The sequence below is a fragment of the Oryx dammah genome, unplaced genomic scaffold, assembly GCF_014754425.2.
Source record: "Oryx dammah isolate SB20612 unplaced genomic scaffold, SCBI_Odam_1.1 HiC_scaffold_5, whole genome shotgun sequence".
Taxonomy (NCBI): Eukaryota; Metazoa; Chordata; class Mammalia; order Artiodactyla; family Bovidae; genus Oryx; species Oryx dammah.
The window spans coordinates 60,593,469-60,612,533 of record NW_024070189.1 but is presented as its reverse complement, the minus strand read 5'-3'; the positions used below and the strand labels follow the sequence as shown (position 1 = coordinate 60,612,533).

At 36.5% G+C, this 19,065-nt stretch overlaps 2 protein-coding genes across 8 annotated transcripts in view; one reads left to right on the top strand and one right to left on the bottom strand.

The window, feature by feature from the left end:
- Positions 1 to 14,877, top strand: part of PKD2L2 (polycystin 2 like 2, transient receptor potential cation channel) — a 39,996-nt gene extending 25,119 nt beyond the window's left edge. Inside the window, exons 10-15 of the mRNA XM_040241560.1 lie at positions 5,184 to 5,304; positions 6,334 to 6,435; positions 7,758 to 7,822; positions 8,449 to 8,503; positions 14,226 to 14,338; positions 14,781 to 14,877. Coding sequence (XP_040097494.1) covers positions 5,184 to 5,304; positions 6,334 to 6,435; positions 7,758 to 7,822; positions 8,449 to 8,503; positions 14,226 to 14,338; positions 14,781 to 14,877 — 553 coding nt within the window. The remainder of the gene's footprint in view (positions 1 to 5,183; positions 5,305 to 6,333; positions 6,436 to 7,757; positions 7,823 to 8,448; positions 8,504 to 14,225; positions 14,339 to 14,780) is intronic.
- Positions 14,878 to 16,173: 1,296 nt separating this feature from the next.
- FAM13B (family with sequence similarity 13 member B) overlaps positions 16,174 to 19,065 on the bottom strand; it is a 100,698-nt gene continuing 97,806 nt past the window's right edge. For all 7 annotated transcript variants that reach the window (XM_040240021.1, XM_040240020.1, XM_040240024.1 and 4 more), the window contains one exon: positions 16,174 to 18,538. In XM_040240021.1, coding sequence (XP_040095955.1) covers positions 18,415 to 18,538 — 124 coding nt within the window. In that variant the 3' untranslated portion in view covers positions 16,174 to 18,414. The remainder of the gene's footprint in view (positions 18,539 to 19,065) is intronic.

The following is a 19,065-nucleotide window of genomic DNA, read 5'->3' as shown; positions in this document are numbered from 1 at the left end:
TTAAAATGGAGATCTACCATGCGGTCTTACTGAGGGGTAGTTTCTGTTGATTCGCTTTTTCCCTTTGAATAGGCCATACTCCCGTTTCTTTGTATGCCTTGTCATTTTTTGTTAAAAACTAGATAATCATCACGAAGGTGAGCTCACTCACCTAGAGCCAGACATCCTGGAATGCGAAGTCAAGTGGGCCTTACAAAGCATCACTACGAACAAAGCTAGTGGAGGTGATGGATTTCCTATTGAGCTATTTCAAATCCTGAAAGATGATGCTGTAAACGGGCTGCACTCAATATGCCAGCAAATTTGGAAAACTCAGCAGTGGCCACAGGACTGGAAAAAGTCAGTTTTCATTCCAATCCCAAAGAAAGGCAATGCCAAAGAATGCTCAAACTACCGCACAATTGCATTCATCTCACACGCTAGTCAAGTAACGCTCAAAATTCTCCAAGCCAGGCTTCAGCAATACGTGAACCGTGAACTTCCAGATGTTCAAGCTGGTTTTTGAAAAGGCAGAGGAACCAGAGATCAAATTGCCAACATCCTCTAGATTATGGAAAAACCAAGAGAGTTCCAGAAAAACATCTATTTCTGCTTTACTGACTACGCCAAAGCCTTTGACTGTGTGCATCACAATAAACTGTGGAAAATTCTGAAAGAGATGGGAATACCAGACCACCTGACCTGCCTCTTGAGAAATCTATATGCAGGTCAGGAAGCAACAGTTAGAAAGAAAAACACCAATACAGTATACTGACACATATATACAGAATTTAGAAAGATGGTAATGATGACCCTTTATGCAAAACAGCAAAAGAGACACAAATGTATAGAACGGACTTTTGGACTCTGAGGGAGAGGGAGAGGGTGGGATGATTTGGGAGAATGGCTTTGAAACATGTATACTATTGTGTAAGAAACGAAGTGCCAGTCTACGTTTGATACAGGATACAGGATGCTTGGGGCTGGTGCATGGGGATGATCCAGAGAGATGATATGGGGTGGAAGGTGGGAGGGGGATTCAGGATTGGGAGCTTGTATACACCCGTGGTGGATTCATGTCAATGTATGGCAAAACCAATACAGTATTGTAAAGTAAAATAAAGTAAAAATAAAATTAAAAAAAAAAAAGAACTGGACATGGAACAACAGACTGGCTCCAAATAGGAAAAGGAGTATGTCAAGGCTGTATATTGTCACCCTGCTTATTTATCTTATATGCAGAGTACAAGAAGCACAAGCTAAAATCAAGATTGCCGGGAGAAATACCAATACTCTCAGATACGTAGATGACACCACCCTTATGGCAGAAAGTGAAGAGAAGCTAAAAAGCCTCTTGATGAAAATGAAAGAGGAGAGTGAAAAAGTTGGCTTAAAGCTCAAGATTCAGAAAACTAAGATCATGGCATCCAGTCCCATCACTTCATGGCAAATGGATAGGGAAACAGTGGAAACAATGTCAGACTTTATTTTGGGGGGCTCCAAAATCACTGCAGATGGTGACTGCAGCCATGAAATTAAAAGATGCTTACTCCTTGGAAGGAAAATTATGACCAACCCTAGATAGCATTAAAAAGCAGAGATACTACTTTGCCAACAAAGGTCTGTCTAGTCAAGGCTATGGTTTTTCCAGTGGTCATGTATGAATGTGAGAGTTGGACTATGAAGAAGGCTGAGTGGCGAAGAATTGATGCTTTTGAACTGTGGTGTTGGAGAAGACTCTTGAGAGTCCCTTGGACTGCAAGGAGATCCAACCAGTCCATCCTAAAGGAGATTGGTCATGGGTGTTCATTGGAAGGACTGATACTGAAGCTGAAACTCCAATACTTTGGCCACCTCATGCAAAGAGTTGACTCATTGGAAAAGACCCCGATGCTGGGAGGGATTGGGGGCAGAAGAAGGGGACAACAGAGGATGATATGGCTAGATGGCATCACCAACTCGACGGACAAGAGTTTGAGTGAACTCCGAGAGTTGGTGATGGACAGGGAGGCTTGGCGTACTGCGATTCATGGGGTCACAAAGAGTCGGACATGACTGAGAGACTGAACTGAACTGAACGGAGACATTTAAGTGGAACAATATGATAATTTTGGAAATCAGCTAATTTTCCTTCCCCAGGGCTTGCTATGTTTTCTGCTGTTGTTTTTTACTGTTGATTGTCTCCATGCTGAGGATCAGCCTGAGGTGTAAACTTAAAGGTCTTCTCGGGTCTTTTCTGAACCTGTGCCATTCCTTGGGCATGCATGGTGATTTTCTAATTTCCTCCACATATGCAGGTTTTTTTTTTTTTTTCCAGTGTCCTAGTCTTTAATGTCTGGTTCCCAAAGGGAAGAAAAAAATGAAGGAAAGGGCATTGGGCCTCCCAATCCCAAGGACATTGCTTCAGCCAGAGAGAGGACTTGAAACCAATGTAGTGAGATACCTGCCTTGTCATCAGCAGCAGCAATCAGAACACAGACCCCTGATGTTTGGACAACCCAATCCTTCTTGCCCACCCTGGCTCCCACAAGCCATGCACAAGCTGCTCCAAGAATACATGCAGGGCCATCTGCCATGGGATGAGGGATTGGAAGTGCATGTGCACGCACACACATGCTCACTCAGTCACTCAGTCACGTCCAACTCTTTACGACCCCATGGACTACAGTCCATGGCTATACATCAGGCTCCTCTGTCCATGGAATTTTTCTGGCAAGAATGATGGAGTGGGTTGCCAATTCCTCCCCCAGGGTTATCTTCTTAACTCAGGAATCAAACCAGAGTCTCCTGCATTGGGAGATGGATTCTCTACCACCGAGTCACCTGGGAAGCCCAGGAGGTGGGTAGCTACTGTCAAACTAAAAGTATAAATTCACCCAAATTGTCCAGTCCTTTCCTAGATGTTGCAAGCCTTCAACAGACTCTAGAGTTCATTTCAAATGTTACATCAGATTGTGCCAGTGAGACTGTTGTCAAAGTGGTGAGACAGATTCCTAGTGCTCCTTACTCCATCCTCCCCAAAATCTCCATTGTGAAGGCATTTTTGCTGATCCAGAGGGAACAGTTAAGAAATTGTGTTCCTACTTACTTCTCAAGGAGGAAACAGAAGAGAAACCCAGAGCCTTTGTGTGTGTGTTGGAAAGTGGGGTAGGGGGAGAAGAGCAGTGTCTGATAACCTCACCACACATAAAGCAGGGATCTGAAGTGCTACAGCCTGAAGTTAAAAATAAATCCCTCAGTGACTTGAAGTCAGGGTTTAATCACCTAGGTATCCAGGAAACCTCATTATCTTGAACTTGGTTTAAGATAGCCCCAAGCTAGAATGTCCACATACACCTGCAGACACATATACAAATCTCTCTGGAGAACGGTATCTTCATCCCAAGTCCTTCAAGTATAATTTTCTGCTCATGGTCACAGATAACCTCGTATAAAAGGAGGAAAAAATCGTAAGAACGAACTAACAGATACAACAGACGACAGAAACAGACTCAAAGACTTCAAATATAGTAATAGTAATATATTTAGAGAAATAAAACACAAGTCAGAAAATATCTTTAGAGAACAGGATAGTGTAAAAAGTGACATATTTGAAAAAGTATCAAATACTTATCGTTTCTTAAATACAACCTAAGTATTTTTAAAAAATCATATTAAAAACACTTAAATAAAACCTCATATTCTATGTCAGAGAGAAAAAAGTTTGATTTGCTGAGAAACTTTGGTCTCCTAATTCAGCATTTCTCTGTCATATGTAAAAAGCATTTCAATCCAGTATTAGAAACTAGGTAAATACTTTACATATGATTTAGTCAGGTATCAGGTACCAAGGATGAAATTCCAGAAAACTCTTGAGTCCTAGCACTCCAAATAGCTTATTTCTTTGAATACATTTTCTTCCTTTATTGTACACGGTGCTATGGTTCCCTTCATGTGATTGGCTCAAAAAACAAGAAACATTCTTTTTCAGTCCTTTGACTGAAAAAACCATGCAAAGTGTCTGTTGTTCAGTCACTAAGTTTTGTCCAACTCTTTGGAACCCCATGGACTATAGCACTCCAAGCTTCCCTGTCTTTCACTGTCTCTTGAAGTTTGCTCAAACTCACGTTCACTGAGTCAGTGATGCAATCCAAATATCTCATCCTCTGTCATCCCTTCTCCTGCCTTCAATCTTTCCCAGCATCAGGGTCTTTTCTAATGAGTTGGTTCTTCGCATTAGGTGGCCAAAGTATTGGAGCTTCAGCTTCAGTCCTTCCAATGAATATTCGGGGTTGATTTCCTTTAGGATTGACTGGTTTGATCTCCTTGCAGTCCAAGGGACTGTCTATAGAGTCTTCTCCATTACCACAATTGGAAAGCATCAATCCTTTGGCCTTCTTTATGGTCCAACTCTCGCATCTGCACATGACTACTGAAAAAACGATAGTCAAGTGTCTACATACTAGTAAAAACTCCCCTTATAATTTTCTCTGGTCTGGCAATACCACTGCAAATTAATGATGAGAAAATAAGACTTCAGATTATGAAATCCTAATTCTACCTCTCCTACTACTATGTTCATTTGAGCCTTAATTTCTTAATTATTCCATCTATAAAATTAATAAAATGAAGCTTTATAATATTTTCAATGCTATTTCACATCAAAGCCAAGTTTTTATATTTATTGGAGAAAATAAAACAAAACTCAGGTTCATGTTTGATGATCATTATCAGCACTTGCTTGAAACTTGACAAGTGATAAATTGTTGGCATCCTTATACTTCAGTAGAGGAGAAGCAGAAATTAAGCATATCATTGATAAAAGAAGTTGTAGGGGTTCTTGGGTCTATTTCCTAGATGAAAGTCACTTTTTGGAAAGGTCAAAGTATCCTAAGTTTTATAAGGGCACAGGAATAGCTAAGCAGATAACTGTCAAGACAAGCTGGTAAGCAGGAATCTCAAGGTTCAAATCTTGGAGGTGAACACTGGGTTCACATTGGTTGAATAAATTGAAGCCCATCATTTCCTAAACTATATGTTCAGCTAGTAAGTCTTGCCTTCAGGGGAATTTTCTACATCCGGTTGTATGCTAACAAAACTAAAGCCAGGAAGCATATAACATATGCAATTAGGTATTTTTCCTAGACACATTAGTAACCATTAGTTGTCATGTATGTATGAAGAGATATAATATTTTCTAATGCTTTTCTTTATCCCCATAAAAGATTCACGCAATTTCGTATCGTTCTTGGAGATTTTAATTTTGCTGGCATTCAGCAAGCCAATCGTATCTTGGGACCCATTTACTTCATCACTTTCATCTTTTTCGTGTTCTTTGTCCTGCTGGTAAGAAAGATCGAATATACTCCCTTTTTTTTTGCTTATAGAAAAATAGAAAATATAATTACTAATTTAGAAGAAATTACAGTATCACTGCTTAGCTGTCAGAACACTTACATTTATTAAGAACAGTGTAGATTTCTAGTAATCCAGCAAGTCTAAGTGATTTTAAGTTGTCCAGTGGAGGATGTGACAATAGTTACCATCTGAGTGTTTACTGTGTGCCAAGAGTTGCTAAATCTTTTACACATATAACTTGAATGTCCCAGGTCTCTCCAGCCTGGGATATTTCACACCAGTAAGTATGAATCAGGTCATTTATATTCTGCCCATCACAACAGCTTTTGGCCCTTATGGCTGAAAGCTCACACCTTTGTCATTTTTATGAGTCCCCAGAGTTTATGAGTCTCTCACATGTGCTTGGGACAAACCTATTTGGCCTTCCTAATCAAGGAACTTGCTTTTTCTACTCAAAGCACTGCTACTGTCCTCCATGAAAACTTTTTTTTGGTCATGCACAGCAGTTATACCCTGATGGTGGGCAGGAGTCCTCAAAGCAACAGATCTGGGCCACGGTGAAATGTGAAGAGGTGGGCTTGAGATTAAGAACACTCTCTCCACAATTCTGTTTGTGTTAATCTGGACACTGGTAGTTTTAAGAGCCCTAGTAAAATTGTGCATTTAAACAACTCTACAGAATTTTAAAGGAAAATAAAACCCTATGAACACATATTATTCTAAGTTTTCTTCTGATATCTAACATTAATAAATTTCTATATATTAACCAGTTTATATGCACTATTTTACATTCTGCTTTTCCCATTTATCATAAACATACTTGCCCATAGCCACACACTAAGTATTTCCCATTCCACTACATTTTTTAAATATATAGTCTGCATAGCCATCTCTCTCTTACTGAGCACGTTACTTTTAAAATTTAAATCTAATTTTACAAATCCCAGCACTTGTCAAAGCCATTAACTTTTAAACTAAATTTTTACTGAAATACTTCTTTTGACTACTTCTCCTCAGAACATGTTCTTGGCAATAATTAATGATACCTATTCTGAAGTGAAAGCAGACTATTCAATAGGCAGAAGGCCAGATTTTCACCTTGGTAAAATGATTAAAAAGGTACGTATGTCAAATTCTCCTAATCAGAATTCTGAGGCCAATCTAGTTTGGTTTATACCCCAAGTGGTAGTGCAGGGAGGGGTTCTGGGTTTTTGCTTTGGTCTAGTGTTACTCATATTTGTACCGTTTCACTAACAGGAGAAATGTTCTCTAGCTTTAAAAATGTGACCAAAACATATTTCAGAGTTCAGTATATCAAAAAGCTATTGAGCACTCAATGCAAAGTGCTATTTTCTGTATGGTAATATCTTCTTATCTATTCTAGCCTCTTTCCTTGCCAGCCCAGTTTGGATCATATCACTTCTCTGCTCAAAATTCTTCAAAGTTTCCCTGGGCTTGTCAAAATTAAGTCCAAATTCTTTATTCAAACATTCAAGGGCCTTCTCTAGTCTCCAAGTGTCAATGTATCTTTATTCATTATCATTTAAGTATACAATTTTTACTTTCTATGCTTCCATTTACAGCACTGCATGCGCCAGCTAATATTCTGAGCACATGCTTGCTCTCATTGTGTCCTCTGGGCCTCTGCTCATGTCATTCCCTGACTCTGCAGAATATTCCCTCTGCTCTCTCACTGACATTCTATTCTCCCTGTCAGAGAGGAATCTTCCTTGTCCTCTCAACATGTATCATGAATTGTAGCAGAGTCATGTGTATACCATTCTGTTTATCTCTGCACATCCTCAGCTCTAACCATAGCATTTCATATAGAAAAAGTCCTATTAGCTGTGGGGTTAGGGGGCACTTAAGAACTCTGTCCAAGAACTTATCTGTGAAAGTAATCTATTAATATGTTCCCCAATGAGATTCCCATGTGACTCAGCTGGTAAAGAATCCACCTGCAATGCAGGAGACCTGGGTTCGATCCCTGGGTTGGAAAGATCCCCTGGAGAAGGGAAAGGCTACCACTCCAGTATTCTGGCCTAAAGAATTCCATGGACTAGATGGCAAAGAGTCAAACATGACTGAGCAACTTTCACTTCACTTCATTTCAGTGAGCTTCACTGTGGGGTTATCATCTTTTATCTCTTGATTATGATGTTGGTTATGTGCACTAAAGCAGTAATATCATCAATGCAATAAACAATAGTTTTTAAAAGATTTTCCCCAAAATTCAAGTGTGATGCCAACTTTTTCACCAGCGGCAGAAACTCTAAGTAGTGACAAGGTGAAAGAAGGATAACCATAGTATTTGCCTCTACATTTCTTAGGGCAGCAAGCCCCTAAAGGCAAGCATTCCCTCCTTCCTTTACCTTAGTCAAAAATTAAAACTACAAAATATATTTCTTATGAACTTTTAAACTATTTTAAATTATGCCCAGAGTTACAACAAGGCTCTCGAAAAACTCAAACTAAAAAAACCTGAAACAGATGAAGACAAGAAACGGTAAGATGACTTTTCTTCAATTTTTAACTTACAATTTTAAAGCTCTGTATTAGAAACTTACAGTGAGAGTAAGGTTTTGATTATAAAACAACCACCATTTGATGTGCTGATTCTAAATAAGTTGTCAAGACACCCAGCAGCACCTCATAATTTCTGAGTGTCATGAAACTCTAAACTAATTTAAAATTAATATAAGGCATGCCATGCCACTCAGAGAAAGCTTTAACAGATAGTAACAGGATTTAACAGCTTTAATAGGAAAGTAATGTTCCTCTTAAAAAGGTAAGAAATTATTTTAGTACATGCACATTAATACATGTTTTTAGCTACTGAAGTAAAGAAATTCTTACACAAAATATTTAAGAATATACTTACATTTATTGCATCATTTTGGTGTCAAAATGCTTCCCAAATACAGATCTCTGGAAGTGGGACATAATATAAACATGTTTTTACAGCTAGAGATATGAAACTCTAGAGAAATTAATGACAACACTGTCTAAATAATTAGTGTTATCAGAAAGAACAGAAATGCAATTCATGATCTTAATAGATCTGGTAGTATTTTATACTGTCATTTTCCTTTTTACTATCATATGCCTCTGTTTTTTATTTCATATTCTCAGTACGGAAAACAAAGATTTGGCTGAAAAAGCCAGAAGAGAAGGCTTTGATGAAAAAGTAAGATTTTAATTTTCTCATAAAGAAGTGATAGCTTTATTAGAAAAAGTTCTTATTAAGAATTGAATGATTTGCTTTCTTCAGAGCAGGAGTTGCTACCTCCAGATTTTTCCCAGGGTCTAGATCCTTTTTTATTTAGGACAAATTGTTTGGATTCCAGATATTCCTTCTCCCTTATCAGTGCTCTTTGCCAGATACCCTCATCCTATGGCTGTCCCCTTCACTATGGGATTAGCACACAGAGTTTAGTGAGTATATTCTATTGAAATGATAATGTAATTATTCTCTTGTAATCATTAATGTGATGAATCACTTCAATGATTTTTCCTGTATTTCAAAGTTGTAACATACATATTCAACAAATGACTAAACATATATATGTTTACTAAATAATTATTAAGCCAATCTTCACATACCACTACCCCCCAAGTGAAAAAATAGAACACTACTCTACTTCTGGATGCTTCCCACTCTCCAATATACTGAGAAAGAGAACAGCAAGACTGAGAGATTAGAATAAGCAAACAAGTATGTATACTGCTAGAATGAGGGTTCTCATTAGCAGACAATGGAACTGCATAAATGGAAAGGTTGAAGTTAAAATGAACGTTGCATTGGATTAGAATCGCAGGAGTGTCTGTGTGTGAAAGTATCTTCTAGTTCTGCACACTGAGAAAGCTAGAGTGACATCCTAGTAGCAATGACACAAGTGTTGAGACCTTGGGTTTCCAAATACCATGCTCCTCTAAAAGGAACCAGTGCTCCTTGGAAATACAGTTAATTCCAGGACTGGAAAGTACAGGTGCTTTATATTATATCCTCCACACAGAAACATGGAGATTTCATAAAAGGACACAAAAAGTCAACGTGAATGGGGCTCCCACTGGCCAAGTCTGGGACTATTTAAGCACTGTAATGAATAAAAGAGGATTCCATGAGTCCACACTGATCTAAATATTTACATGAATTAAAGTCTGAGGAAAAACAGTCCATTTCCATACCTCTCCACAAAATACTTACTACCAAAAGAAAAGGAATAACATTAGGGTAGAGAAGTCTGGAATCAGTACCATTAACAATACCAGAACTAAACTAAAATCACATGTCACCTGATAGAACACTGAGAGAAAACACAATCTCTTCTGCAAAATTTTAAGATGCATAACATGACAAAACACTACACATTTATACAAAATACTGGCCTATATTCTTCAGAAGTGTCAAGGTCATGAAAGTCAAGGTAAAGCTGAGGATCTACACCAGACTGAGACTAAAAAATAGGTAAATACAGGGCATAATCATGGGCTGGATCCTTTTACTCTAAAGGGCATCACTGAAACAACTGGTGAATTTGAATGGGGAACTGGTGATTTAGATGGTAATAATCCATCACTATTAATTTTCTGATTCTGATGATTATACTGTGCGTATAAAGGAGAATGTTCTTATATGAGGAAAATACACACTGAAGTATTCAGAGACAGTAAGGCATTTGTGTTGGCAATGTTAAATACTTCAAAGGATAAAAAGTATTTGTGCTATTCTAACAACTTTTCTGTAAGTTTGATATTCTTTTAAAAAACAAAACTATAATTCAATAAGCCATTTTGGAAATAAAAGACAATATAAACTTTTAAAAGACATACTGTGTACCTGGGAAAAATTACCTAAAATGAACATGAGACTTGTCCAAGTAAAACTTAGATTTACTTAGAAATCGAAGAAAAGTAGATTAGCACATCATTCAGCACCATAAATCAACAAAACACCTACAATATATGGTAGGAAAGAAAATGTAAGCCAAGGTTTTTTATATCCAGCAAAGCTGTGCTTCAAGTAGAAAGGCTCAAACAGTTTTGAAATGTAAAAACTTGAGGAATACCACTGTATTCCTGAGGATTCTATGTGAGGATCATCTTCAGCCAAACAAGAGATGTTTGAGATATTTTAGAAAAGGAAGGGAGAAGATACAACACAGAAAAAGCTGACTACTTATTTCATATGTAATAGCTAAAATGCTGAAGAATTATCATTTAGAGTTAATAACCAAAACAAAGAAGCTTTACATATTTAAGAGTATAGTAGTAAATATGATATTGTTTTATTAATTGTAAGACATTTTTCCATATTTTAATATCTCTGAAATTAAGATGTACCTTGTAATTGATAATGTGCCACATTTTAGCTGGTAGCAATATTTTTCCTAAATAGCACATAGAATGGTGTAACAGGTTTTACAATAGACTCCATCTCTTAGATACAACAAAATTTGGTAATATGATTAAATATGCCTGGGAAGTAGAGAAGAAAGAAATGAAGAGGAAGAAATTACAACTCAATTTTTGTTGAACTTCTTTGGTTCTTGTGGAGGGAACCAAAACAAGAAAGCGATGACCTAGGATGTATGAAAAGATACATGACCACAAAAACAAAAATACATACATTCCTAAAAGGAAACAGTACCAAACCTGAAGATATATCACAAAACAATATAACTGTGACCAGATATATCTGATATATCAGTAAAGACAAATAAGCTTAATTTACTTTAAAAGAAAATGTTTTCAGATTGAATCACAGAGCAACACCTGATTCTATATTATAGCCTAAAATATATACCTAAAACAAAGTGACTTAGAAAAGTTAAGTATAAAAGCACGAGCCAAGGTAAAAAGGCAAGCAAAATTATCAGCAGATATAACTTAATATTAAGTCAAGGTAGAATTCTAAACCAAAAGTTCTAAATGAGACAAAGGGCACTTTATAAGGCTAAGATCAACTTTAACAGTCATGATTATCTATGCACCAAATAATATGGCATCAACTTCCATAAAGACTACTAGACTTAAGAAAATGGAAAACATTTAAGAATGCACTAAAAGCAGAGAATAGATCAAGAAAAAAAAAATGAAAGGATTTAAATATATGTATGTAATGAATAAAGTTATTGTACAGTTATGTATTAACCTGCGTACTCTCCAAAGATATACCTGGTTTTCCAAAAATCCACTCATGAAAATAGATACTTTGGGGCCACAGAGAAAACCTCAATAAATTGAAAATAATATTTATCAAAACTGAGCCCAAAAGAGACTTTTAAATCCATTCTATAGAAGAAATAATGTCATCAAAGAACTACTTCTAAAAAAAACTCAGGCCCAGATGGTTTCACAAGGGAATTTTACCAAATTTTTAAGGAATAAATAATTTCAAGCTATTTGAATTGTTCCAGAGCGAAGAGAAAACTGCAAACTTCTAAATTATTTTTATAAAGCAACTATATCGTGACTCTAAGAACTGGTAAAGGTTGTATTCTTCAAAAAACAAAACAGAAAAAGAAAATATTACATATATCATAAAGCAAAAATCCTAGATAAAGTATTAGCAAACAGAATCCAACTGAATACAACATGACTCAGATAGGGTTTATTCTAACAATGTAAAGATGATTTTAAACTATATAATCAACTAATTAACATAATTCATTCTATTTATAAATCAAAACAGGAAAATTACATTATTATTTTCCATAGATGCTGGGTATAAGATTCAATTTTGAGGGGGAAAACAAAACAGGCATCAACGGACTCTTACTTGACATGATAAAAACAAATTTACCTCACCCCAAAGCTAGCGCCTTACCTAACAGGGAAACACTGGACATGTCAAGGACAAGACAAAGATGTATTAAAAGGATCAGTCAGAAGAATTAAGCAGGACAATTACACAAGGAATACAAGAGTTGAAAAGGAAAAAGTAAAAACTACCTCTATTTGAGATATGATCCTTTTTTTCAGGTATACAATGAACTGAAAAATTATGACAAAAACATTAAGTAGTAGGAAAAAATAATTTACATAAATACAGTTCATCATGTCATATATGCAAACATCAATCAGTTCATTAAATATTATAATAGAAGAATCTATAATAGCAACAAAATAGAAAATGCCCAGGGATTAATTTTTAAACATTTCAAACCAAGATAAGGAAAAACTGAAAAATTCCTTAAAAACAAAAATACAGCTGACCAAATGACATACTACATGTATGAGTGAGGACCTAGTCAGGAAAATGGAAATGATACTATGTATTTCAAACAGAGAAAATTACAAAAAATTGGTTACACAGGCACTGGAAGATAGAAACAGTAAAAACACTGAAGCAACTCACAAATAACAACTGTAGGAGGATACTACCACTCCCAGGGCTAAGGTTACAAAAGGTGGGTTTATCAGAACCTAAGACAGTTAAGAAGGGGTCTGGAGCTGTTGCTCAGACCTCTGGGGTCACCTCCATCCCACCTCTGCTGCTCCTGATAGTTCTTAGGGAGTGTGATGAATCTGCTTCTGGGGAAGCCAAAAGAAGCTGGACCATCGCAGCCTGGAGCCAAACACTGCTGGAGATAACTATCACTTGCAGAAGCAATGCTGACAAAAAGAAAATAAGAACCTTCTCCTTGCCATCATCCAATAAGGCAGAACCTAATAAATCTGGTAGCAAGAGAGTCTGGCGAATGAGGTTTGCAAAGCATGAGACCCAGCATCAAAGCGTATAAAAGAGCATATGTAAGAGTGTAAGAGGGCAAATTTTCAGTTGAGAGATATTAAATAAATGGTCAGCCCAATTCACCCCTTCGACAACTTAGTACACACTTGAACTTCCATAAAATGACAATATTTCTAGTTTCCATCTAATAAGACGGAACTGTCCTATATACAAAATGAAAGCACTCTTATTTTTCCCCCAGAAGGGGAGAAGCAAAGTACCAAGAGTAACTGTGGCCATCTCTGGATGACATTAAGATCTTTTCAACTCAGATCACAATTCCTTAAGAACTCAATGTGTAAACTAAACAAGTTTATTTTTAGACATGGAAGTATTAAGAGGCACTGCTCAAAGAATTCCCTGGCTTCCAAACACAGCCCTCTCTGAGCCCATTTTGTAGCAACACCAATTTCTCCTTGGTAACTGGGATGAGTCACCTCAGTCACTTCTTTGCCTGCTCATTCAGTAGCCTGAGGAATCCCAAATAGCCAGGTGGTGATCTAAAACTCAAGTCAACTGTGTCCCTTGGTGGAGGTTACACTCTCTACAAGGGTCTGTTTCTTTGGACCTTCTCAGTTACCAAGCATCAGTTAGGGTCCAGTCTGAAAAACAGAAACATGTTAGGTAGTTCAAATAGGGGAGTTACATCACAGAATTCATTTCTGAGCATGAAAGTACAGCAAGAACCACTGTGGAACGCCAAATTAATCCACAAACAATTCTAAGAAGCAGTTACCACCTACAGGGAAGAGGTGGAGTGACTAGAACCTAGGAGCTTGCGCAAATGCCCCCACCTAGTTGCTGCTCCATGAGGAAATGTATTATTTATCTATGAATGTCAAGGAAAGCTTCATAGAAAAGTGATGGTTGAAATGGGTTTTTTTAAGGATTTGAAAGATGTATATTTCACCAGGAAGTGAAATGGGAATAAGCCAATATTCACAATTTTAAAAACCCCTAACCTTGCTAAACAGTTTTAATACCAAGTTCTTTTGGTGACTCTGCTTATGCATAAACCTCAAAACCAGGCAGGGCAAAAAGCCAGAGCGGCTCAAAAATCACAGCCCTGGAGAGTAAAGTTTAAGATTCTCAACCCTGTGATGCTTATGTGCCATAGGCCTGAAATAGAGAAAAATATAAAGGTTGCAGATACGCTTTTCCTCTAACTTTACAGGAGATTCAAAGTGCAGAGCAGATGAAAAAATGGAAAGAGAGGCTTGAGAAAAAGTATTATTCTACGGAAATTCAAGATGACTACCAGACTGTCACTCAACAAGAATTCCGAGAGTAAGCATTTGTTCTAACCAGGGTACTATGGAATATCATGATATGAGGACTGAGGACATCCCACAATTTTCCTGAACCCAGAATCTTATGCTATTAAGAAGCCACAGTTTTCCCCCATTTTTTTACCCAATTTTAAAGTAATAGAGAAAGCATAAGTCTCCATTTATTTAAATGGAAGGTGAGAATAAAACCAATTGCTTTTGTCCTTACATCTCTAAATAACAGGAAATGCCATTTATACTTGACATGCATAGTAAATACTGTGCTCCACACAGCTTTAGAATATTAGATCTGTAACTGGCCATACTAGGCATGTTTTGGGACCTTAAAATACTATCCTCCCACTCAAAGTATTTCACAATAGATGCTAATAACCTACTGTCTCCCTAGGTACAAAAATGTTACTGACTAATTCTCTATCTCCTTCTAAATTATCCTCTAGCCTCTTCTTATATGCTGTGGAGCTGGAGAAAGAATTACACTATGTCAGTTTAAAACTAAACCGAGTGATGAGGAAGGTTTCAGCTCTACAATACTGAAAAAAAGTGAAGGTGAGAATCTGTGATACAATCATGGTGCATTTCTAACAATTTATTCCTGAACTGAGTTAGTTCCTAAATTTGTCCCCATTTCAGGTATATTTTAAAAAGCACAAAACCAGCCACCATCAAACTGTCATCAGGGTCAATGATAATCATCAGATTATTTCTAGGAACGGGACACAATATACCATCTATGCACATTACAACATACCTCCAGAATACATACACACAGGTACAGGTAAAGGCTTTTATAATGAGATTATTAAATTCTAGGAATGAAAATGCAAAATATAAAATAATATTGCTTTTAGTTCTTGGGGCAGGTCTCTAAGTAAATGGTTAAGTAAGTAAAGACACTTTTCACAGTGTTACACAGAGTATAAGAACTGCTGGTATTCTCATCACACACCATGTTCTAACTTCATGGGCCAATAAACATTTAGAATCCTAGAAAACCATTATATAAGACCCCAGGTAAAATAATCTCACCTCCATTCTTCCTAGTTGGAAGTCTCCTGGAAAAAGGCAAAGTGCAGAACAAACTTCCCAACCACCTACAGAAATTTCACAAACATCTTCAAATAATAAATTCATCTAGACAGTTTCTAAAGTAACACATTTGAAATTTCTCAAAGGTGCTTCCTCAATTACTTTATAAAGCAAAATATCCTTGAAAAAGAAAATAAAAGAGCAAAGCAGGAGCTTTAGGGTTATAAAAATGCAAGTTATGTTTGGAAAGTATAAATAAGGGTGCTGCAAAAGCCCTGTTTGGATGGTTGGGAAATTGTGAATGGCTGGCATTTGGGAAACTGCAAGGAAACTTTTCTAACAGAGGTTACATAAGCCTCCTAGAAGAGCCACATGTTCTCTTAACCTAAGCAACACTATTTGACCATAGACTCCCACGTTGTGCTCAACGGTCCCTGGACTGTAAAACTCAAATAAAGGAATTGTTCAATATACTCACCTTCCTCAAACCAAGCTCTTCTCTTAAACACTATATTTCAAATTTTCTTAATAAGATAACTGACTGCCACAAGAAATGAAGACTCTTCTCTCTGCACCTTCTCCCTAGGTTTCCAAAGAGAATCAACAACATGGCTCTTCTCTGTCTTACCACTCCCTAGAGCTATAGCCATTCACATGGTTTAGTAACCCTGCAGTCTCTCCACATGGTCTCTGGTTGGGATAATTCAAACAGAGCCTAAGAACATTAAGGCAAGGGAACACTTGAGGTTTCTATTTTTTCTTTTTTAACATCTAGTGAAAAAAACAAAAAACATTTACAGAGACTTAGAACACTGAAGTTCTTTTATTACAAAAGTCTATACAATGAGGTGCCAGACACAGCAATGCAATGATACTTACAGTCATATATATCTATATATTATCTGTATATAGATATACAGTTTTTACTTGTACCAAAGTAAAATTATCACAAACTGCCTAATTCTACCACTTACTGCTGAACTATGACACACAATACTGTCACATAGCATGCGTGCTGCTATGCTACTTTTTATCTATTCTACTCACAGCCAAACATTAACAGTGAATAACCAACATCATGAAGCAGCTGTTAATTCTAAAATGAAACCAGTCAGGCCAATGACTTATAAAAATATGGTACTAATATAGATTTAGCATTATAAAGAAGGAATATATTATTTAAAACATTTAAATAGTGCATATGGACATTTTTGCATGTGGTATATAAAATAAAACATTCATATAAAACAATACACAGTGCACATTAAATAAGATGTTTGGATATACTCCTGTCTGGAGACTAAAAGACATTAACTAAATGCACACTGCATGATGAATTCAAAATGAAAGTGATAACATCTTTTGATATTTTCAATTTCACGATTCTAGGTGTACATTATGAATAACCAAGCTGTATCAAAAGGAAACCACATGAAAAGGGCTGGATTTAGTGCTTTATTCCCCAACGTGTTCACTACCAAGGAACGTTCCCTCCCCCCAAAAAAGGCATTGCACACACAGGTGAAATGTGAAGTACTAGAAATGCTACTTATTATCAAGCTACTTCATGTGCTATGTAATAGTGCCAGAAGTCTGAGGTTCATGCTTCCCTCACCTTATTAAAGGATGTTGCAAAAGTCTGTTTTTGTATGAAACAAATTATGAATATTAGCTAGTTAAGAAAACCATGCATGAGTCACTGCATGCAAAACATGGGCACAAAGTGAGACACACATCAATCCAAAAAAACACCAGGAAAAAATTAACACTTAGATCAAGCCTGATAAGAATATGCTGTTAATGACTATTACATTGTTAGCACAAATAAAGTCACTATTCTGTGAAATTAATTAGCAGAATTATATCAGGAAAGAACCTGAAGAAAAGCCATGCAAACCCAAAGAAAAAAAGATATGCTTAGAGTGTATGACAAGGGGCATACCACAATAATCACATAGCCAGGTGCTTTAAATAGCATGTGACTGAGCAAATCCCTTTAGAGGATGTTTTCTTTATGGATTTGGCTAATTAAAAAAGAAAAAAAGATGCACCCCCCCAAAGGTACAAGAAAAAATGCAGTGGTATAGCCCTTGTTAAGAATAGATTCACTTCAGGCATAATGATTCTTTTGCCAATTTAAGCCCATTTGATTGAACAACACAAATCTGAGCACCATCAGTTCCTACATGCTGACATGGCTATTTTCTCACATTATCTGGAGGTGGGTAGGGGGAAAAAAACGCAGGATCTAATCCAGACAAATCACATCATCACCAACTGATAAACTGCAACTGAGGAAACAAAGAGTAACTTAAGTCCCAAAGGCAGCATGTGATATAATTCAGTTCTGTGTGTGATGTGTGGAGTGTATTTTCTCTACACTAATAAGCAAGGTCACTTTTTGGTCTAGCCATTGTTATCTTCATCCAGGAGCTGTGTGACCACTGAACTGCAAAATTCTGCTAACATACTATGGATGAGAAAGCGTCACTTTGGGCATTTAACAGAAATATGTTCCATTGTAGGACTTGAAATTTCAGTTGATTTTGGTTTTTTAAGAAAACATAGAACATAGTTGCATATGTGCACATTTATAGGCTTTTCTTTCAAATTTTCAGTCATTCTGTAAGAAAAAGGCAACCGAAGAAGAATTCAATGTGAAGATTTTCCTCTCAATTTTCTTGAGTAATGAGAAACAAAATAATAAAGTTGGTAATAACAAAAAGCTTCTATCTTCAAAGTTCTTAAAGTTGAAAAGATAAAATATTAGTCTTTTAATAACACGATGTATCTGCAGTACAAAACAATGAAGAAAAGTGGATGTTTGCTAAAGGTAGAGAGGACAGTCTGTGATTAATATGGAACATCGCACTCCCTAGATAAGGTCTACTTACCCTCCCATTATTTCTCTAGTGGCACCACCAGCAAGTATAAAAGGAAACTCTCTTGAGTGCCTGACAGAATGAACTTAAGTACCAGCCAAGTACACATGATGATAGCTTCAGGGAATACAACTGATTTTATGATGTTTTCAAGGACCGTATTTTATATGGATTTTGAAGAATCTTGTTTGCTGATAAGAACTTCAAGAAGCCTAAGCTTGGCTTTAATTTTCTTGTACTCCCTGTACTCTTCAAGCACTGGAACACGATCCTCTTTCTGGGCATTCCTAAGGGAGAAAATAAAACTTAGAGATCATCTGGAAAAGAAAATCCCAGAAGCAGTCGTAATGTGAGACAGAATATTACCCAATGTAAGCTCAAATAAAAAACTGCTCAGCAAGAAAAAAAGATTATTGGACTATTTCCCTTCAACCCAACAGAATATTCCTAACACTTCAAATTCTGATCATTGATACTGATAATATCCATTAATGTGTTTGGATATAATGTATTGACACATTAATGGATATTGTTATTATCAACGATAATTGGAGGTTACTGGAGATAATCAAATATTTTAATAAGACATGCATTGCTAGACTCTGTCAGGTCTGTAAGTGTATTTTATGTTCTAGAAAAGTACAGTGAGTCATTTCATATATTACTTAACTCTGGCTTCAGTGAATTAAGATGTAAAACATCTTACTGGTAGCAAAAAAGTCGTCTTTCTCACTTTATATTAGGGATCCAATGAAATTCAGTTTAATAATCAGGTAAAACATTGAACTATACTAATTATAAGCAAAGGTTTTTT